Source organism: Falco biarmicus, chromosome 4 (assembly GCF_023638135.1).
Source record: "Falco biarmicus isolate bFalBia1 chromosome 4, bFalBia1.pri, whole genome shotgun sequence".
NCBI classification, from domain to species: domain Eukaryota; kingdom Metazoa; phylum Chordata; class Aves; order Falconiformes; family Falconidae; genus Falco; species Falco biarmicus.
In genome coordinates, this window is record NC_079291.1 from 65,112,603 (window position 1) to 65,133,651 (window position 21,049).

The window sequence follows — 21,049 nt, forward strand, 5'->3', positions numbered from 1 at the left end:
AACCCCAAGGATTCAGAGAAGCTGCCTTGGATTTACACCGGCAGCACTCCTCCTGGCCTGGAACCCAATGTCTCGAGCAAAGTGTTTGCAATTCAGCAAAGCCCTTGCAGGCTGTGGGTATTAACAGTGACCCATGAGCATGAAGTCCAGCGACATCTCTCCCCTTAGTGCCGCACGGATGGGCTCTGCGCAAGCTCCCGGCCACGGGTGCTGAAAGCGAAGCGACGCTCTGGGAAGGCTTTTGTGTTTGTGCTGCGGGGTGGAGGGGAAATTTAATTGCTTGGCTGCTGACCATCAGCTCCAGCCAAAAGCACGCTGGCTCCAGTGTGGCAGAGCAGGGTGCTAGCTTCACGGGCTCCGGGTGCCTGGTGGCGTGGGGTCAGCAGAAGCCAGCTTGAGGGCAAGGGGGGATGCTCTGTTCTCTGTCTGTCTCCATCCGCCTGTCCTTTGCTTCAGCCAGCCACAGCCACGGGTTTCTTGTAGTTTGGTCATGGCTGTGGGGAGTCTCAAGCCTTATTTGAAATACAAATCTGGTTGTGTGCTGTTTGAGCAGGACATAGTTTAGGAACGCATGACTAGCAGGGTCATTTTGGGAAAGGACTAGAAAACATTAAAGATCATGAGCTTTGATGTCTTCAAATTTAGCCCAGGAGGATGGGAGCAGAGAGCCCTACAGCTCCTACAGGAACTGCAAGCAGGGCAGATGCAAATAATTATATATTTGCCTTGTTGCAGTGGAATTGCCTGTGCTGGTCAAAACCGGGTCTGCAGGATGGTGTTAAGGATGGTGGGTATAAAGGAGAGAAAACTGAATAATTAACAATGTGTTTTGGGAAAGGGAGTTTGCTGCTATTTTAAGGCCTAAATGGTTGGGTTCTTGCTTGTTACTACTACATAATATATGTCATTTGGCATTACTTTATCCAAGTAGGGAGAGGGAGAGCTGGAGCAGGAGGGAGCTTCACTCAGAAACCTTTTCCCCAGGTCCCAGCTTCTTCTGTGCCGCTTATAATTGAGTAGTTTGAAAAGCAGCTAAAATTATGCAGAAGGAAAGTCATCATCAAAGTTTCCAAACCTCAGAGAGATGATAAAACACATCCATGATGATCCCAGCAAGTGCCTTACAGGGGCAAGCAGCACCAGAGCAGACAGTCCTGGTCCTGTCAAGAGCGGGATTTTTGTTAAGAAAGCAGAACCCAAACCTCTCCAGCCTTCCTCTACTGTCACAAGGAAACCCAGAAATACATGGTGTGAGACAGGGAGGAGATGTACAAAACTTTTGCCTTTGGTTTCTGAAGTCTGCTGAATTTTAATTTGGGAATTTCTTGTCTGATAACAAAGAGAGAAATGGGGAACCGGGGAGGGGGAGGCACTGGGAAACTGGGGAACCCCAGCTGAGGGTCTGGGATGGGTTCAGAAATTCCTGCTATTTTTGCTGTCGCTGCAGCACTTTCTGCTGTACTTTGAGGTGGGCTTTGTACTTTTATGACCCTCCTAACCCTAAAGACCTGAAGTCTTCGTGGGGCACCTCCTCCCCTGCCACGTCGCAGAGCTGGTGCGAGGGTGCTGGGGCTGAGCACCCTCCCTGCCATCCCGCAGCCCAGCGGGGCTGTGAGCATCCCCCCGGCCATGGCAGAGGGACAAAAAGGTGTTTCTCTAGAAACAGCCTGATTGCTTTTGAAATGGCTGCGCAGTCCCACTGGGGCTTTGCAGTGTTATTAATGGTGTCAGGGCAACCTGGAGCCCTGGGAAAGGTGCTAAAACCAGCAGGACTTGCTCTCCGGAGGGATGCCATCATCCCAGAGAGCCTGGCTGCTGTGAGGAGCAGAGAACAGCCCCTCGCACAAGGCAGCTCTGGCAGCAGAGACCTGTCGCTCCCGATGCCTTGTGTTGTTTGCAGGGCACCTGCCTGGAGCAGAGGGAAGCGGCTCCTTCGCTGGCTGTGATTTGGAAAGGGAGGAACGGGTCAGCATCTGCAGCCCCCGTGGTGCCAGCGTGGCGGGGCCAGACCTCATGGGATAGAGGCACTAACAAACTGGCTGCTGCCCTCTCACAGGAAAGTCAAAAAGGGAAGATTTGTGATAGCTGGGATATTATTCCCAGGCTGTGCCAGCACCCCTTACCCAAAGCTTCGCTTTCCCCTTAATCAATTTGTGCCTCACTCTCCCCTGACGTGGCTATTTCAGACTGATAGAGCCACAGCCCCCAGCAGTGGCCCTTCAAGGGACAAACATCACGGCCACTTTCCCCATTCCCAATTGGCACTTCCAAGGACAGTTCGTTTGAAATGTCGTGTTCAAACACAATTGCATGCTTGTATTCTCCTCGGAGGTACGAACAGCTGTAAATCTTCAAAGAGAATAATGATTAGCCCTAAGCGGCGCTGGGCTGTGAGAAAACGGATCATGGAACAATTACTGAAAGCAGCCGAGACTAAAAGTAGCATTTAATGGGATCCAGCATCTTCTGTTCCCGCTGACCTGAATGCTGCTCCTTCTGCCAGGCAAAGGGAGCGAAAACCTCTGAGATTTGTAAGTCGGAGTATTTAGGTCACACGTGGATTAGAGTGTGATCAGATTGGCTTTAATGTAGAGCTGCTCTGAATACCTATAGATCTTATAGCGCTGAGGGATCAATGCTTCCAACAGCTTTTAGCAAGGGGATGGGGTGAGCCTGGGGAAAGGCGCTCCCTCCGGCAGCACTGCGGTGTTCTGTGCTGGCTGCCAGCAGCATGGTGGGTTACGGGTGTTACTCACCCGTGCGCAATCCTGGCTGCTGCGCTGAGCGGTGGGGCCAGGAGCCTTCCCTCTGGGTGGGATCGCTGCCCGCGGCACATCCCTGCGCTGTGCTCATCCCTGCTCAGACACTGATGTCACGGTGAAGGAGGAGGTGTGGGGCAAAGGGGCTTCCTGCACCCCCTCTGTTGCCTCTTCTGCCCTTCGCAGAGACCTGACGAGCTCATTTCATTTTAGAGCAAATCCGCACAGCTCTTGACCAGTTATGAATGCATTCGATGTGGTGGTTTCTGCCCCTACCAGCCTGATCTCTTGTCACGGTGCTGAGTGGCCCAAGCTCCAGCCAGTCATGGGACTGAGGTCTGTAACTGGACCATGGTAACCTGCATGTAACTGGACCCAGGACCTGAGGGCAGGATCATGGCTACTCCTTGTCCTGCTTAGCTCTGCCAAGCTGAGGCCTGTCCCCAGCACAATTCCTCCATCGCTCTGAACAATGATGAGACAACCCGGACCTTGAATGCAATTGGGATGCTGCTGCCAGGTGGGTCCAGCACGACCACTGCGCTGTACCTGGACGGACGGCTGGCGAGCTCTAGCTCAGGGCTGCAAAGCCAAAGGTGACATGGGAGAGTGTTTCCCTGACAGATGTGATCACCTTTGCTGTCCTTGCCCAGACGGATGTGTTCAGCTGGTGCTTGGTCTGTAGCATCAGGCTCCTGAAGACCCCATGGTGGTGTGTCCTCCCAGCCTGGTCCATAGGCAGGATGTCCCCTTGCCTTTAAACAAAGACTGACAGTGTTCCTGGCTTGCCATCCCACCAGGCTCACCCATGGCTAAAAGCTCAGGGTAAGAAGAAGGTCCTGAAAGATGCTGCAAGCTGTGATTTGTTAAACCAAGGGCTGGCTGAGACAGTACCTGTCCTGCAGTGCTCCCTTCTCCCTCTCCAGTTCCAGACCCTGTCAAACCCTCGCCCCAGGAGAGGGGGCAGAAGATACCCTTGGCTATGTTCTCCTGGCTAACCAAACCGCTGAGGCTGTGAGGAAGGGCCCAGGCCTGAGCTCTCGCAGCAGTTCTCTGCTATCAGATGCTTTCTACGAGCTGAACAAGCAGGGCTGGGACCTGCAAGCAGCCAGCCAGGGCATTGCACCAGGGCAGCGGAGCCTGTGCAGGTATCAGCTCTGGGTATCGGCTCGTGCAGAGGATGCTCCGTCTCTCTTGCTGGCTCCCTCCAACACGGGCAGTGTTACCCACCCCCACTGCAGTGCCTGGTGGCGTGAAGCCACAGGAACATCCAGCTTCCAGAATGCTCCGGGCTTTCAATTAGCTGCACCTCCGCAAGGAGATGGCTCAGCTCAACGTATCTAAAATCTCCCGTGGTGACAGATCGTGATTTGACAGGAGAAGCACAGCTGGCAGAAAGAAGACATCTCTTCGCTTCCTGTAACTTCCTGAGAGCTTCATAATAGCGCCAGCACTCGTAAAGGTCTGTGGTTCTTGCAATCATGCAGAAAAATAATCTCCCCGGCTGACGCTGATGTGTTGCTACCTCGGGGTAAGGAGGCAGCAGCTGTGTTTCAGCACACAGACATTGCACAACTGTGGAGGATGGGAAGAGCTGATGTATGCTGGATCCAACTGAAAGAGGAACTTTGGGTCAGCAGAATATTGTTGTCAGTGCTGGGATGTGGCCAGGTTGCTATGGGGACACCGATGCCTTTAGGTTTCTGATCGTGCAAGGAATCAGGATGCTTTTTCACCTGATTTCCCTGAGAAATCCTGTTTCCGTGATCCTCTTTTCCAGCCGCCAGCTCTGCTCCCCACTCCGATCACATCTCAGCCCGGTGGCAGTGTCCAACCACATCTGAGGGAAGGGTGGAGGGCTCCAAGACACGAGGCACCTACAACAAGCCCGTGCAATGCCTGGCCTGAGTGCCGTGTTCATCTCCGGCAGGTATTTGGTGCTGACAGCTGCTAGGCAGCGCATTGCGGCTCAGCCGGCAGCAGGACGGCACTCACCTGTGTAGCCCCAGATCAGCCAGCACCCACTGCCACCCACACCTGCGCAAAGGGACAGTGCCAGTGTGGAGGTGATGGTCCAGCTGGAGCAGGGACCAGCCTTCAGAGCTCTGCTTTGCCCAGCGGACTTGGGCTTAGCAGACAACATCCAAATTCCTGTCTTTAAAATCAGGTCAAGAGCCCAGCCCTGCCTGCATGAGGGTTGGTGGATAAATACTTCAGGGGCTGGAAGGGTTTTGATTCCCAGGCCTTGGGAACCCAGTTGGGTGGGTCTGGTGGATCCAGGGATGAAATCTGGAGGAAAGAACTGCAGCCAGCCCAGTGAGCCAGCGGGTTTGGGCCAAGAGCTGAGGCAGCAGGAAACCCACCTGCACCCCCAGCTCAAGCATCTGCCTCCCCTCGTACTTGTGGCAGGAGCAGATGAAGTCTGGCCAGGGCTGCCATAGCAGTAGGGGCTCTGGGGAGAGGGGGAATTGCACAGAGAAAAGCAAAATACATCCCCAGAACTAACCAGTGCCGAAAATAATCAGTGACTAATTTTATGTCTTTATGATTGCCTTTTAACTGCAAGTTATTAAAGATGGGGAGAAAGAAGATTATGTCCTGGTGGGAGGATAAATGAGCGTTGCCATAGAAGCAAGGGGATGCTGCAGCACAACTCAGTCCATCTGGATCACAAACCATGAAGCCACGGCAGAGCCTTGGGGGCAGCCGGCACACTGCGGACGGAGACGCACCCATGTGAATCTGAGGCAAGCTGACAGCCTGGGAAGTCAGAGAAGACAGATTTGTGTTGTCAAGCCAAAGCCAGGGAGTCAATATTTAGCCCAGGCATGGAGCACAGCCTGTGTGCAGCCGGGCCCGTGTCCATCACGCGGCTTGACTGGCCTCCTGAGCTCTTCCTCCAGTGGCTTTCTCTCTGCCTGGTCTCACAGCCAGATTGTGTTTACCCCCCTCCCCCGAGCTAACCCCATCCCAGAGACGCTTTTATCAGTCTCAGGGCAAGGGAGAAGCCAGGATTTGAGGGGTTCAAATGATTAGGAAAGAATTTGCCTCTGGGAATCTCTTTCCTCCATCTGCCTGGGATAAATTGTCTGATGGAGATGGAGGCTTTGCAGCTCGGTGGAGAACTGCTCAGAGCTAAACATGTAGAGGCAAAAATGCTCATGGTCCCTCCACAGAGCAGGAATTGGGTGTTGAAAGGTCCTGGAAAGGGTGAGGAGGGACAAAATGGGAGTTTTGCCTGAGCTCTGTGTGTGCAGACGTTGCCTGTTCAGCCTCTGGTTCTTTCCTGGGAGGACCAGCTCGCCCACGGGAGGCAGGAGCAAGCTTGCGAACCTGAAAGCACCATGGGAAACATGATTAACTGGGAGAAGAAGAGATTTTTATTCGACCTATTTATGATTCTCTGCTTTCATTACGTCCCTATAAAGTAAACGTGCCTTGCCAGTTAACAGCTCTGACCTTACTGGAGCGGGACTAAAACTGAGAAAACTACCCTTGGCCTGTGTGCCCGCAGCCGTGGCGTGCTGGGGGGGCTGTGTTTACAGCTCCATCCCTTCCTCCATCTGCATTCAGCTTCTGCAGCACTTTATTTATACCACAGCAGGGTTTGCGGCGTGCTCAGTCCTGTCTCTGCCAAAGAGGGGAAATCCCTGCCCTGGAAAGCAGACGACTGTTCCTGAGTTCATTTGCTGGATAGCCCTAAAGCAGGCCCACGACCCAGTCTTGCTGGGTGTCCGGAGCCCTGGATGAAAGGCTGAGTCCCCTCCGGGCTGCCAGTGCCCAGTTTATTCTTCCTTTAGATGTTGCAGTCAGAGACCTTTCAGACCTCTGCTAAAGAAAAATGTCAGACACGAAGCGGCACAGTTTCAGGGTTCTTTTGTTAAACTTGAAGCCTTTCAGAAGTGGCTCTCTGTAAGAGAGATGTCCTCAAAGCAGGATGCCTCCAAGATGTGCTGGGCTGGTACCAGCCACAGCTGCAGCACGTCCCCTGGGACAGGCGCTTCTGCTCGAGGCTGTACCTGCCCATGCTGAGCTGGGCGCTCTGGATAACCTTGCACAGGCAGGTCCAGAGCCCAGTGCTCATTTTCAGCTCCCCAAATGAGAGATGCTTCATCTCCTGGCTACCTCCTATGAGCAGAAAGCTGCAGTGAGGACCACATCCCTCCACGCCTCCCCAAGATGTGGCTGTGGCAGCGCTCCTGGGGACCTGGCTGCAGGAGCAGGTACCATGGGGAAATCAAAGGGCTCGGAGGGCAAAGGATCTACTCTAAACACTGGCAAAAAATGGTTTTCACTGGGGTTGTTTAAGCACTGATGGTCCTGCGGGATTGCTCCTCCTCAGCCCTGCATCACCTTCTTAACCATGCTTGCTCAGCCCCTCTGCATCCCTGGCCTTCGTGTCCATCCCCCAGCTAGGTCACAGACCCCAGCTTGGGGACCAAACGTCCCCTTCTCCCCAATTTGTCCTCATGGGGCGGGGGGGATCTCAGAGGGACAAGCCGTGTCCATAGCTGCATCCCCTTGTGCCCGCCCTGCTAGGGCAGCCCCTGCTTTCGGTGCCTGGGGCTAAACTGCCTTTTCTGGGGCTGGAGCACGGGTGCTCTGGCCCCTGGTGATTGGGTGCTATTTTGCTCCGGCACGGTTCGGCAGCTGTTGCTGTATATTACCCCGGAGAGCTGGAGCCAGCTGGGGGGCTGGAGGCAAGGCAGCGGTGGTCGAGCCCCAGGTATGACTTTCTGTGGCTTTTAACCCTTTCAGCTGGATGCGGGGCAGCCCACGGGCACAGCCCCTGAGGCAGCACTCAGCTCGCTGCTGGGCAGCCCTGGATCAGGGGCCACGGGGCCTGTCCCAGCGCTGCCATGCGAGCATGCACAGGGAGAGCCGGGCAGGCAAGGGGACTATTTTTGGAAGTTTCTTCGATGTGAGTCAGCGGTAGAGGCGATCTCAGGAGCTTGTGCAGGAAAAATCCCAGCGGCAGCACAGCAGAACCGTTTATTTGTTGGGTGTCTGCAATTTTGCGTGTTTAAGAGAGGATCTAGTGTGTGGAGCATGCATCTGAGGGAGCACAGGCAATGCCATGGAGGGGATGGATGGGTCAAGTGGTTGTACGGGAGCTCTCCTGTGCCAGAGACAGTGTGAATTAAGAACTGGAGCTTGGGGCTGTGGGTTACCAGCCCTGCTGTAGGCAAAATGTCCCTGGCATCGGTGGCCATCCCTGCCCTGCTTGGCCTGGACAGTGGCTGTGTGCTTGGTACGTCGGTGCCTGAGCTGGTCTGATGGGAACGGGCCCCAGGAAGCCCGTTCTGCAGGTGACACAACCCATCCTGGCTGGGAATGAGGGTCCCGCATGGGCTGTAGAGCCCTGAAATGCATCTGCCTCTTGCTGTGCACAGACCCCCATCTCCCATCTTGAGGGGAGCAGACCCAGACCCAGAGCTGGTCAGCTCTGGGACTGAATCAACGCCCTGGGGCGCTTGGCACTGGGAGGATGGCTGCCTGCCTGGTCGCGGTGTGGCTGTCACAGAGCCCTGCAGCCAGCCTGGCAAAGCCTGGCAGTGCTCCCAGGGGCTGGAGGCAGTTTGGGCTCCTCCGTCCAGGTGACCCCCAAGGGATGGAGGTGTGGGAACAGCCCAGCACCCCACGATGGGGAGCTGAGCTCAGCCGAGGACTGGGGACCACAGCGAGGATGTGGTGGGATGGCCGTGTGCTGCAGGACACTGCCACCCAGCACCGGTGCTGCTGCCTGCCAACCGCCCAGCGCTTTTTTTTATCCCTCTTGGTTTAGTGAGAGTCCCTCGAAGAGACATGGCAGCAGGTCCCTGTGAGGCATCGGAGAAAGACTTGGGATCCCCCGAGGCCACCGACGAGCTGCCCGGGTGGGCGGGGAGCACTCAGAGGCAGCCGAGGAAGGACAGGAGAAAAGGTACCTTGTCCTCTCCGTGAGCCGGCAGCCAGGAGGTGCCGGCTGTGGCTGTGGCCATGCCAGCACTGCTGCCGTGGTGCTTGAGGCCCCACAGGAGAGGGCACAGCATGGCAGGGATGGGTCTTGGTGGCACCGTGAAGTCACAGGGCAACGAGGGGCCACCCCGTGGGGGCATCAGCCATGGCCAGGGTAAAGAAGAACAGAGGCTCGCGCTCTCCTCCATCTTCCTTGCGCTCATCTTTGCTCAAAAAAGCCATGAATAGCTGTGTAGCTTAAAAGCACAAGAAGCACTTGGGGGGAAAATGCTTTAAGGAAAATTTCTCAATCATTGTGCTTTCCTTGGGGTTGGGAACCCCCCTGGCCAACTGCGAGTCCTGGAGCAGCTCCTTCACTTCCCAGCAGAGAAAGGACCATACTCACCATCACTGAAACAAAATCGAAGACTTTTTTATTTCCTCTTGAATGCAAGGACCTTTCAGACCACAGTTCCCTGGCCAAAAGGTTTCCTCTTACTTATTTGTTTTGCTTCGACTATTATGTCTTAGATGTCATCCTTGGAATTGCTATTTTTTCTCAGCGTTCATTCTGCCACTGGGTGAAAGTAAACTAAATCCAGCTCAAAGGGGGCAAAAATTCCTTCTTCTGGTGAGGGCTTGCAAGGATGTGGTATCCAGATCCCAGCAGTGCGAGGGCTGCGCTCAGAGGGGCTGAGAGGGCTGAGGCCACGTGCTATTGAGACCTTGGTGCATCCTCACCCCCGTAACAAACCCCCAGACCCAGGGGCAAAGAAACCCCCAGGGAGCCCGAGGAGCCCGGCATGCTCCCCAGCCTTTCATTGCATCGAACTGCTTCAGGGCCTTGGGGACTCTCCGATTTTCTCTCCCATTTCACATCTGGGAAAAGCCCTGAGAGTCATCCCTGAGCTTCACACTTCTCTGGGGTGGCTTGAGGTCTTCTTTGAGGTCTGGTTGCTCCACAGTACCCAGAACTCATCTGGCTCTCTAGGCTATGGCATGAGCTGCCTCCAGCCTTCCAGCCTCCAACGCCGCATTTTCGGGGTGTCTGTGTGCACCCTGGGCTATTTGTCCCCCCATGCGCCTTGGCAGAGAAGTCACCATCCCCCTCAGCTGCAGACCCCCAGGATACCTGGGATGGTGCCGTTTTGGGTCTCAGCAGCCCCAGGCCTGCACATGCTCCTGTTACACCCCAGCCTTGCCAGCTGCTGCCGCGATGGCCGGGGGGCTTTTTGCTTGTCGTCTGAAACCTCTTTCCACAGGTGACCCGGCCACACTAAGGGGGAAACGTGGCCATGATGTCCCCGCTTTGCAGGCTGGTGGGTGGCAGCAGGAAGGCTACGTGCCCCCAGCCCCTGGCAATTCCCACCTCCCTGAATTCGCCACCTAATGCACTGCACTGTGCTTGTCTTTAACAGATGCCAACACGCCGGTGAGCAGCGACGGGGAGAGCAGCAGAGCCCATGTAAGTGTGCAGCAGCCCAGCACTGGGGGTGCATGGGGGGTCCCTGGGGGTGGGGGCTGTCCCACAGCAGTATTCAGCCCAGGAGGGCTCTGTGGGGTGTTGCAGCACGTCCACCCTGGGGGAGCTGAGGGCCGCATCCTTCAGCTGTTGCTGTCACTGATCCGTGCAGGTGGGCAGCTCTCCCTTGTGGCACCAATCCGGTGGCACTGACACAAGCCAGCAGCCAGCCCAGCCACCAAAGCCCCAGTCCCCAGCAGCACCGAGCCCAGACCCCCAACATGTCGTGTGCCCCATCTCCTCCCGGTGCTCTGACCCTGCCGGTGAGCTGCCCTGGGTCCGACCTGCTGCCCTCCTGGATGCGTGAAGCCGTGCTCATCTGGGCTGGGGATGAATCCAGCTCCGAGGGCTGCGCTGGGGTGGGCTTGCTTAAGTGCAAGCTGGGGGTCAGCAGCTGCCAGCCCACCCATAGGGGCTGCACCCCAGCACCCGTGCTGCACGGAGCCAGCTAGTGGCTCCATCCATCTTAGCAGACAAAAAAAACCTCAAAAAACCCAACATGTTTTTAAGGCTGCTGATGCAGATACTGGGCTAGATGCTCGAGGAGCTGCTGAGGAGCCCGGTTAGTGTTGATCAAGGCCAGTGGCGGCATCGGCTCAGCCCTGGGGGACCCAAGGAGTGTGAGCACAAGCACAGGGACTGTGTCCCTCCACAGCTATGCTGAGCATCCCTTGTTCTGGGAGGGGGCCCAGATGTGCACCATGCCGCCCACCCCACCCAGCCACACTGCTTGCTTTCCCCGTGGGGCCACGTGATGCTCTTACACCCCCAGCCATGCTTGCGCCCCCTCCCTGCAGGGGCTAGAGGAGGCAGGGACCCGGCTTGACATCCCTGAGCAGGATCCGGACGAGCCTGAGCTGAGCATGCCAGAGCCAGCGCCGCTCAGCGTGGACAAGAAAGCAGCAGAGAAGAAGCGGGCAGAGAAGGTGGGAGCCAAAGGCAGCACTACCGGGCCTCCAGGTAGGCATGCAGGAAAGCCCTTCCCTGCCCCAGAATGGCCAGACTGGCCCCAGGTGGCCACAGAGGCATAGACCCTGTCCTGCATCCCCGGCCAGCCCAGGAGGCATGACGGAACGAGCTCTGCTCTCCACAGTCCCCTGGGAGCTCAGCAACATGGCGATGGGGCTTCTCAGCCACCTGCCAAATGCCACTCCTCCTCTTCCTCCTCCTCTCTGCCCTGGGTGGGGGGCAGCAGAGCTGGGAGCATGGGCAGAGGTTTTCTCCACTCGAGCCTCAGGATGCCCTAACGCCATGGTGGCCTGAACACCTCGGACTCAGCCCACGTGACAATCTTTTCCCCATCCCTGTAGTGCAAACACCTTCCTCTCCGCTGCTGGGAGCGTGGCAGGCAGCTCCTACCCCTGCCCATGCCCTGGGTGGGCAGTGCAGGAAGATGTTAAAAGCCCTTCCCACCCACCCCCAACTCAGAGCCCTTTGCTGCTTCCCAGCTCCCCCGGTAACACTGTTTCCCTTGGGGGTCCTCAGTCCCCAAGAGCCTCCCCGTGCAGAGGAAGGTGGAGCCCCCCAGCCTGGACCCCGCGGAAGAGCCGCTCCTCTGGGAAGGGCTCACCCTCAACAAGTGCATCCTGGTGGCTTCTGTCGTTGCCCTGCTCAGCGTCACCTTCCAGGTGCTCCAAGGTGAGCCGGGAGCCAGTCAGAGGGGGGCAGGGTGGCCAGACCCTGCTGCCACCTCCTGCCCCCTCTCCCTTTCTCTCTTCCAGCACCGTGTTCCAAGGAGGGCATCAGCCGCAGCAGGCAGGACCCTCCACCGCCTCCCCTTCATGGTGGGTTCGGGTGCTCCATGCTGCCCCGACCCCCCTGATCCAGCTGAGATGGGGCCATGTCCCAGAGTGGGGTGGCCCTGGGGACCCCATGTCTGGGACATCACACCTGAAACAGCCTTGTCCCCTGCTGACAGTGGCCTGTCCCTCTCCCCTCCCAGAGGTGGTCAGCACCGAGGAGGAGGAGGTCCAAGAAGTAGTGACCACCCAGCCTGCCCAGCCGGAGAGCAGCATGTTCAAGGATGATCATGGTGACAATGATGGTGACGATGACGGTGATGATGACGGTGACAATGATGATGACAGTGATGCTGACAGCAACCTGGTATGGGTCTGGGGTAGAGGGAGAAAGGGCATCCTCGGGGCACCTCCTGTCTCCAGGGGGAGGGATGGAGAGGGGTCCTCTTCCCTTGGGCTGTGTCACTGGCACCTGGTCCCTTCCGTCCCCTCCCAGGCAGAGCCCTGGATCTTCAAGAAGTGGTTTGGCCGCTCGGCACCAGAGGATGATGAGGACGAAGAGCCCACAGATGATGTCCCCGACGTGCCACCGGCCACAACACAGGTGAAGAAGAGTCGGGAGAAGAAGCTGGAGAAGAAGGAGGAGAAGGAGAAGGCCCGGGAGGGCCGTGCCACCCAGGCGGAACGGAGCAGCCGGAGGGAGGCACGAGCCAAGGACAGGGTGCTGGGGGACAAGCCCGGCAGAGCCCCCAGGGCCCCCCGAGAACCGGAGCAGCAGCCCCAGAAGAAGCGGGGCCGGGAGGGGAAGGAGAGCCGGCGGGAGCGGGACGAGCCCAGGAAGGAGGGGTGGAAGGGCCGTCCTGGCAGGGCTGACAGCGGCGCGGAGAGCCCGAAGCGGGACTGGCGGCAGCAGAAGGGCAGGAAGCCCTGGGAGCCCGCGGCCGCCCCGGGGAAGGATGGCACCGCCAGACCCCGGGAGGGCAAGAGGCGCGACTGAGGCTGGGGCGACCGAGGGGCTCGATGATGCTGAATCCAGGGGGGTCCAACCCCGCCGCTGCCCCTGGCAAGGACACCCTGCCGCTCGCTGCCAGCTCCCAGAGACATCCCGGGCCGGCAGCACAGGCAGCACGCTGGGATCTCCAAGCAGCGGCAGGGCAGCTCGGGAGCCTGGCACGAGCCTCCCCAGGGACCTTGGGTCCCCCTGGATTAGATGCGCAAAGGCAACCCGAAGGGACCAGGGGAAGGAGCTTCTCTTCACCCGGGCTTCGCACTATTTCTGCATCCCCACCCAAAATCTCTCTTGCAGTTCATTTTCACTTGTGGCCCCCAAGGCATCGGGGTGGCGCAGTGGGCACAGGGATCCCAATGAACAGATTTTGCCTCTGAACTGCGTAGCTCTTCAATTGACTAAATGGTTTTATTCAAAGCAAATCAAGAGAGAAGTAGATTCTGGGATAACAAAGCCAGGCTGCAGCCATCCTCGGAGGGACGTCAGGGAGACGACCACCACCTCGCTGGACCCCGGTGCCATCGCTGCAGGGTGGTGCGAAGCTTGCTGGTAACAAAACAGGGCTGGAGAGCCCATCACCCGGGGATCCCTTCGGGCCTTGCCTTCACAGAGTCGCTTTTAGGAACGAAAAAACAAGTGCAATATCATGCAGCGCTGTAGCAACTACAGGAGACGTTCACAGCCCCAACAGGTTTAAGTATTTGCTAAATCAATAGAGGTTAAAATAAACTATTTTCATTTTTAATAAGGTATTAAAGTGAATGTTTAAAAAAAGAATAACAAGAAAAGATTTTGTCCCTGGTCCTGTTTGTGTGTTTTCTGGCACCCCCCATCCCCACTGTACAGGGGCTCAGGGCCAACCCAGGTCCCCACGTGGGCTGTGGGGCACAGCTGGCATGTGCCAGGCTCCGGCCGTGCCCCCGGCAGCCCCGCGGGGACACTGCAAAGCCCAAGGGCTGGTCCCAGCACCAAGGGGGCTGCAGCCAGAGCAAGCCCAGGAGCTGCTTCCCGGGGGTTTGGAGCCTGCGGCAGCCCCAGTGGGTTGTGCTGAGGGCTGGGCTGAGCTGGGAAGATGATCTGGGGGCAGCCGGGCTCTCCGTGCTGACGCCAGCGGGGATGCGGAGCAGGTGCTTTGGCAGCCGTTTGCACCCGCTCCTATTAATGGTGTGAGCAGCCCAGGAGGTGTAAGGGGATCGCTGCCCTCTCCCTGTCCCCCCCGTCCCCTCGCCCCCCAGCTCTGGCAGCGCCCCAGGAGCGGGGTCAGCGGAGGGCGATGCAGACGGGACCCTGCCAGCCCTTGGCCCCTGGCTCACACAGGGGCAGGTCCCCAGATAAAGGCTGGTCCCTGCAAGAGGATTTGGCCTCTCGTTCTGCTTTTGCAGGTGCAGCTGGGTGGCTGGCAGGGGCTTGGCGAGGGGCCGTGGGCTGGGAAACAGCCAGAGGATGCTGCAAGTCAGGGGGCTTGGCGGAACCAACAGCTGCCCTGCCTAGCCACTACGGGAACAGAAGGAAGGGATGAATAAGCGTAGTCCTGGCCACATCTGCCAAGCCTTACCCTCCCACGGTGGCCCTGGGGCACCCGTATCCAGCCCAAACCCCGCTGTGGGGTCAGAGTCACGCTGCAGCACAGCCCCACGGGCACCTCGGGCATCAGGAGCAGGTGCAGGGGAATGTGGGGCTGGAGAGCAGCCCCCAGGGAGCAGCACGGCTACAGATGAACCCAGAACCAGAGCAGCGCTAAAGAGACAAACCGTGGGGCAAGGACACGCGGGGAGCACCCGTCTGAGCAAGAAGCACCAGCTCCCAAGCTGCGAGGGCAAACTGGCGGGGGGGGACGGGATGACGGTGAGTGGGGAGGCGGGTGGTGCCTCTACCGACAGCCACACTCCTCGGCCACCATGTTGGGGAACTTGCGGACCTCCAGCCCCTCTGTGGAGAGGCTGATGATGAGCTGGTCGGAGTAGCGGATGGGCACGCAGCAGGGAGCCCGCTGGAGGGGCGAGCCCCGCTCCTGCATGCCCAGCAGCAGCACCGTGTGCGAGTAGTAGCTGGTGACGCGGGTGGAGAGGGGCAGCTTGCAGGGACCCTCACAGTTGTTGGCCGCGTAGACGGTGGGCATGACGATGAACTTGCGGTCATGCAGGTCGATGGTCAGCTCCTGCAGGCGGCAGTGGGCCTGATGCCGTGCACTCCGGTTCTGCCGCAGCACCTTCCTCCGCTCCTGCCAGCGCGCCCGCACCGTCTGCAACGCCTTCAGCAGCAGCAGCGCGTGCATCTTCCCAGAGCCAGGCGGCCGCTCTCCGGGTTGACCCTCAGCTGGCCCTGGCGGGTAGTAGCAGAAGCTCAGGAGGTGCTGGAAAAGCCCCATGTTGGCTTGGAAAGCTGGCATGTCCCTCAGCTCCTGGATCACCGCATGCAGCTTGCCCATCAGCAGCTGCAGCACGGTCCCCTCCGGCTGCCAGCCCCCCAGGTGCTGCTCCAGCACGGCTCCACTGTCCTGGGGGAAAAGCAGCACCGAGGGCTCCTCTGACTGCACCAGACGCTCCAGCGCTGCCTCCTCGGACAAGTTGAGCAGTTGGTGAGGGAGGGTCTCCATCACCTGGAAGTCCAGCCAGTGGTGGGAGCTGGGCTGGGTGGGCGGCTCGCTGGAGGGGCTCAGGACCTGGCGGATGAACTGGGTCAGGATGCCCAGGAACTGGCTGCTGCCGCCGGGCTCTGGGGACGATGTGTTGGCTGGGCTCGGGGCGGTGGGTGACGGCAGCCACTCGGTCCCGGCCTGGGCTGGGCTGCGGGGAGAACATAGAGTCACGGGGTCCCTGTGTACCCCAGGGGTCCCGCCAGGCCCTGGCCCACGTGCTCCCACCACGGTCCCCTGGCAGAAGGGCTGGGGCTGCTTCTCTCCCGGGCTCCCAGCCCCTGTGTTTTTCCACGGACCTGAGCTGCGGGTACGGAGCTGTGTCCAGCACCCCATCGGCAGAGAGGTAGGAGGAAGGGGCTAAAGCCACCTCCTCTTCCTCCTGCAGGGACTCGGCCAGCAGGAGCAGCACGGGGGTCATCCTGGTGAAGCACTTGTCATCGGAGCCAAACAGGAGCTGCTGGGTCTCCGTGGGGGGCAGGGGGGCACCTGGAGGGGAGTGTAGCCGTGAGGACGCCGGTCTGGGGGGTCCCACACGTCCCCACAGCCCCTCGCTACAGACAGGCTTGAGAGGAACCCAAATGCCCACGGTCGGGCGCAGACCCCCCGCCCCCCCCGGCATCCCTACCTCCCTGGCCGCGGTGCCGGATGGCCAGGGCAGCCTGGAAGCTGAGCTGCTCGCTGCTGCGGGTGACGGACGCTACGGCCGCTCCCAGGACCAGGTACTGGGTGTCCCCGGCCAGGCACAGGCTCTGCACCCAGGGGAGACGCGGGACGCCGGGGGTGCGGGTCAGACATCACCGGGGGGGCACTCAGAGGAACCCCCCCGGCTGGCTCCAGGTCACCCAGTGCCCGGTGGCCCAGGGAGCAGTGAAATGGGAGGGTGGGGACCACCGGGGGTAGGGCGGGCAGGGGGGCTTCACCACCCAGCCCCAGGGCTGCTCCGGGAGCCGCGGGGTGCAGGGGGACCCCCGAGCGGGCAGAGACCCCCGAGCGGGCAGAGACCCCTTAGCGAGCCCGGCCCCCGCCCCGCTTCTCCCGGCAGCGGCTGCTGCCCCCGGCAATGTTGGTGGGCCCGGGGGGGCGGGCAGGACCCCCGGAGCGGGCTGGGCACCCCGGGCTGCCCCCCCTGCCCCTGCCGGGAGCCGGGGACGGGGCAACAGCACCATCTGCAGGGCCAGCGGGAGCGGGCGGGGGGGCACAGGGACGGGGGGGGCACAGGGACCGAGGGTGGCACAGGGAGCGGGGGGCGGGTGGCACAGGGAGCGGGGGGCAGTGGCACAGGGACTGGGAGTAAACAGCAATGGGGACCAGGAGAGGATGGCAAAGGGACTGGGAGAGGGATGGCAAAGGGACTGGGGAGCAGAGCTGTGACACCCCCTCCCGCTGCCCGGCCGCCCCAACACCGCATCCTCCGGCCGCCCACCTGCTCCCGCGCCAGCCCGGTGCCAGCAGCCAGCAGACCCCCGCGGGGGCCGGTGCCCCCCGCCCCACTGCCCCGGTAGAAGAGCAGCAAAGCGGCGCGCAGCTCTCCCAGCCGCCGGCCCACGGCCGCCTGGAACGCCAGCTTGAACCGCAGCAGCACCCGCGCCTCCCACTTCACTGGAAAGGAGCAGAGAGAGGAGGTGAAGGCCCCCCCCGGCCGCCGTGGCTCCTGTGGGGCCAGGGCGAGGAGGGGGCTTCGGGCCCAGCACCAAGGAGGGGGCTTCAGGCCCAGCACCGCTTCCACGGCGGCCGGAGCACGTGGGCCAGAGCTGACGGGGTAGGGGGACGTGGGGGCCCCTCCCTGGCTCAGGGCGGTGGGCAGGGGGCAAACTCTGCAGCCGTGGCAAGATGGGCACTGCCCCGCTCCCGCAGCCGCTCCGGCAGGTTTTCCTGGGCAGACCCCCACCCACGGAAACGTCTCCTCCCGTGGCAGCTCCTCAGGGACTTGGGGACATCGTGGCCGTCACGCTGCAGCCAGCGGCACCGCCTGGGGAAGGGCCACATCCCCAGCTGCCAGGTACTGGGGGTTTGGCTGAAAATCCAAAATCCGGGAGGGAAGGAAGAGATTCCAAGAACAGACAAACAACTGTGACCTTCCCGCTACGCAGGAGGGCGGATTAAAGCCGGGGGTTTCTCCCTCGATCACGGCACTGACCGAGACAGGGCAGAGGAAGGCGCCTCGCTGGTTTTCGCGCGAGGCTGCAGCTGCCCCCACAAGCCCGGGACCCTCCGGCAGCACCAAGCGTGAGTGCGGCACGTGCTCAGCCCACAGCAGCACCCGCCAGCTCTGCTCATCCCATCCTCTCCCGTCTTTTCCCAGTCAGAGCTGGGCCGGGGCCCCAACCCGCGTCATTAAGGCGGAAAGTGAGAAACCCCCATCACGGCAGAGCAGGAGCCACCAAGAACGTGGCAGGCACAGGGCACCCCACAGCACCCAGGCTGGCATCACGGCTAAAGCTTCCTAAACCCGTCCCCACGAAGGCACCGCATTGCACTGCTCATCTCAAAAGGAACCCAACCCCGCAAACATCACCCGGTGTTGAAAACCCTGAACGAGAACAAGCAAACAGCATCCCCGAGACCTGCGTCCGCCCGCTCCGCTTGGCCTGGCGCAGGGATTCTGTACCGACCTTCCTCCAGGTGCAGCACGAGGAAACGATCCTGCCCCGGCTCCAGCACGTGCGCGTGGATGTGCCTCAGGGGCTGCAGCGCAGCACCCGCCTCCCCTGCCGGGCACAGCCCGAAGGTCCGCAGGTCACTCTCGTCCCAGCTGCTGCGCTGGCTCAACAGCTTGATGAAGTTGCTTTCGTAGTGAGTGAGAACACCCACCACCTCCAGGTGCCTCGGGGCCGGCCCACCCTGGTCCATTCTCACCTTGCACACTGGCCCCTCCAGCCCCCCGAGCGGCCAGGGGTGCAGGATGGAGCCCGGCCAGGGGGTGCCCCCAGCCTCCGCCACCCCCTGCGGGCATTTTGCTCCCGGGTCGGGCTGCGGGGAGAGGGGAGCAGCAGCAGCAGCCACTCTGGCTCTGGCTGCCGAGCTGGGTCGCCCTCCTTCCTGCAAACTCACATTTTCTCTCTTTCCCTCCTCTGCTTCCAGCCCCAGCTCTGCCGGCAGCCCCCGCTCCAGGCGGATCACTGCGGGAGCCCCTTCCCCCCCGCTCCCCTTCCTTGGGAGCGCTGCAGAGGGGAGCACCAGCACCAGGCACGGCACAAGCACCCCGAGAGCCACCTTCATCTTCCCACTCCCGCTGCTCCCAGAGCTGCTCACACGTCCCAAAGCGCTGGGGCAGAAGGGGAGGACGGCGTCTCCCTTTTAAAAAGCGGTGGCCTTGAGTTGACAATGCACAACACACCTCCCCTGAGCAACTCAAAGGCTGTCATGCTGGAGAGGAGGGAGGGATGTTTCAAAGAAACTTTTTTTTTTTGCTATTTTTGGGTTTGCATCTCGTATTGAAAACGTAAAACAAAGTAAAGCTGTTTCTCTTACTCGTAGGGATGCACGTCCTTGACTTCAGATGTTTTCTAAAGGAGGATGGACATCGAGGCTTGGATCTTCTTGGGGACCGGCACGTACTATTCCCATCAGCAGTGAAACACCAAGAGGGAAGAATTAGCGGGACTAGGAGGAGGCAGATAAAGATAACGGACAGAAACTAAGTAAATGTATGGGAAGCATTCTCCTCTCGGCTGGAAAGCCTCCCCCTCAGCCGGTACCTCACACGGGCTCCTAGCCCACCCCAAGGCCCAGGCTGTGAAGAACCTCGCGGGTGCAGCAGCCACCTGCGGCTGCAAACACGTAGGAGCTGCCTTTAGCAAGTCTTACAACACTTTGTAAGGGCTTTTCTCTCTGTGAGATGCCAATACTCACGGTAATGCCTGGAACTACCACCTACCTAGCGCCCCATGGAGAAACCTCCCCCGCCACCCAAAGATCTCAGGGGGTTTTTGGCAACGGAGGGCAGGGGGAAACGTACCCACAAAGAATTCCCACTGCATGTTCAGACTTTTCTCTGAGTTTCCAGGACTTTGCAGTTCAGAGCTCAGGATCTGGCTCCAGCACATCATAAACGGACCACAGAGCCGAGCTGGGGAGGGCCACGAGCACCACACCATGGGGCCGGTGAGGCAGACCCCCCTGTCCCACAGCAGCTGTGGCAAAGGGCACACACCGGCACCAGGGAGACCCCCCGCCAGCCCACTCGGCCATCGGGCCAGCTCAGCTGGACCCAAAGTGCTGCCGGCGCGGTGAGGCCAGCGAGGGCTGGACACGCGGTGGGTGGGATCGAGCAGGACCTGTGTCAGGCCAGCAGAAGAGGCCAAGAACTGGATTCCTCCGTCGAAGGGGCAGGCAGCTGCAGGGCTGCAGCCCCCGCGCTCCGTGGAACCAGCCAGGCACTGGCCAAGGGCAAGGCTGGGGCAAGCAGCCCAGCCCCGGCGGTGCTGTGACCCACCGAGCCGCCCCGCATCCCACACAGACACCCAGTGCGGCGAAAGGAATCCTGGAAAGGACAGAGGAGAAATCTCAGAACTTCCGGTTTTTAATGGGAACCAAATGGTATTTTTTTGAAGGAAACGTTTAGTATAAATAAAACCACAGAGAACTAAAAGCTTGCCAAAACTAGTCTCGTAGTGGGAGGATATATACAATAAAAATCAGACAGCAGGTGCTTCATAATAGCACAGACAACATTTAATGAATTGTAGTAACAAACTAGGATTTGGTATCACTGCAGCTTTGGTAATTTCTTTTGACTAAACATCTGGAGATCCCCGACACTGCCACCGACAAAGCACCAGCACCGTCCGTGAGCCCACGTTTGGCATGACCAGCCTAGTGTGCAGCAGGCAGGAGCTAAGCACCTGCTTACCGGGCAAGGATGGGTCTTCAATTGTCAACGAAACCTGATCTGGTGCTTTTCAAGGACTCCTGAGCAGCAGCCCAAACCAATTTCCTCAGGAGAAATGTTTCCAGCTTCCAGCTGCCAACACCTGAGCTACGGCACAGCGCTCCGGCACCGGGAGGGGAAAGGTTTCCAAATGCAGCAGGAGTGACGCCTTCCCAATTGCAACCGTCATTTAGCGGGAAGACAGAAAAAGCTGAATTTAGAAAATTCTGCTCGCCCCCCATTCTGCCCGCCGCTGCGGGTATGGGTGATGCAGTAACAGAATCCTTTCCACATCTCTATGACAAGTCTCCCCAGCCCTGAATGAACAGCTTAATCAAGGATTTCAGTTGAATAGCAACTGATTAACTGGTAATTTATGGGCTACACATCAAGCAGCCTAAGAAGGGGCAGCAAGTGAAGCCAACGCAGCTGAGCGGAGCTCGATGTCGCTGCTCAGTCAGGAGGAAGCGAGGCGCCCAGAGACTTCCAATCCTTTGCCTCCTCTTTGGAGCATTTCCAAAATGTAACCGGACGGGGAATGTTTTATCTATCCAAGGGCTAAAGAAAGTGAACAC

General features: G+C 59.4%; 2 protein-coding genes across 9 annotated transcripts in view; one reads left to right on the plus strand and one right to left on the minus strand.

The window, feature by feature from the left end:
• The window catches only part of LOC130147798 (submandibular gland secretory Glx-rich protein CA-like), a 34,519-nt gene extending 20,375 nt beyond the window's left edge, over positions 1 to 14,144 (plus strand). For 3 of the 8 annotated variants that reach the window (XM_056335500.1, XM_056335501.1, XM_056335502.1), the window contains 6 exons: positions 10,115 to 10,161; positions 11,016 to 11,178; positions 11,704 to 11,856; positions 11,940 to 12,002; positions 12,137 to 12,324; positions 12,454 to 14,144. In XM_056335500.1, coding sequence (XP_056191475.1) covers positions 11,082 to 11,178; positions 11,704 to 11,856; positions 11,940 to 12,002; positions 12,137 to 12,324; positions 12,454 to 12,954 — 1,002 coding nt within the window. In that variant the 5' untranslated portion in view covers positions 10,115 to 10,161; positions 11,016 to 11,081 and the 3' untranslated portion in view covers positions 12,955 to 14,144. Of the gene's footprint in view, positions 1 to 10,114; positions 10,162 to 10,990; positions 11,179 to 11,703; positions 11,857 to 11,939; positions 12,003 to 12,136; positions 12,325 to 12,453 lie in introns of all 8 variants that reach the window. The other 5 variants (XM_056335504.1, XM_056335503.1, XM_056335506.1 and 2 more) reach the window with 3 other exon arrangements.
• A 56-nt stretch (positions 14,145 to 14,200) lies between these two features.
• Positions 14,201 to 20,940, minus strand: AMH (anti-Mullerian hormone). Its single transcript, XM_056335514.1, has 7 exons — positions 19,563 to 20,940; positions 19,076 to 19,207; positions 18,217 to 18,898; positions 17,028 to 17,203; positions 16,230 to 16,353; positions 15,901 to 16,090; positions 14,201 to 15,752 (listed from the first exon to the last, which is right to left on the minus strand). Exons 3-7 carry the CDS (start codon positions 18,821 to 18,823, stop codon positions 14,837 to 14,839), a joined length of 2,013 nt encoding a protein of 670 aa, XP_056191489.1. The 5' UTR covers positions 18,824 to 18,898; positions 19,076 to 19,207; positions 19,563 to 20,940; the 3' UTR covers positions 14,201 to 14,836.
• Positions 20,941 to 21,049: the final 109 nt, after the last annotated feature.

What these genes read in the sequence shown, in the direction of transcription:
- AMH (XM_056335514.1), bottom strand. Translation starts at nt 18,823, where the DNA reads ATGAAGGTGGCTCTCGGGGTGCTTGTGCCGTGCCTGGTGCTGGTGCTC. An exon ending in CCGGCACCGCGGCCAGGGAG is followed by an intron (nt 16,091 to 16,229) that starts GTAGGGATGCCG and finishes ACTCCCCTCCAG; the next exon opens with GTGCCCCCCTGCCCCCCACG. An exon ending in GCTCCGTACCCGCAGCTCAG is followed by an intron (nt 15,753 to 15,900) that starts GTCCGTGGAAAA and finishes TTCTCCCCGCAG; the next exon opens with CCCAGCCCAGGCCGGGACCG.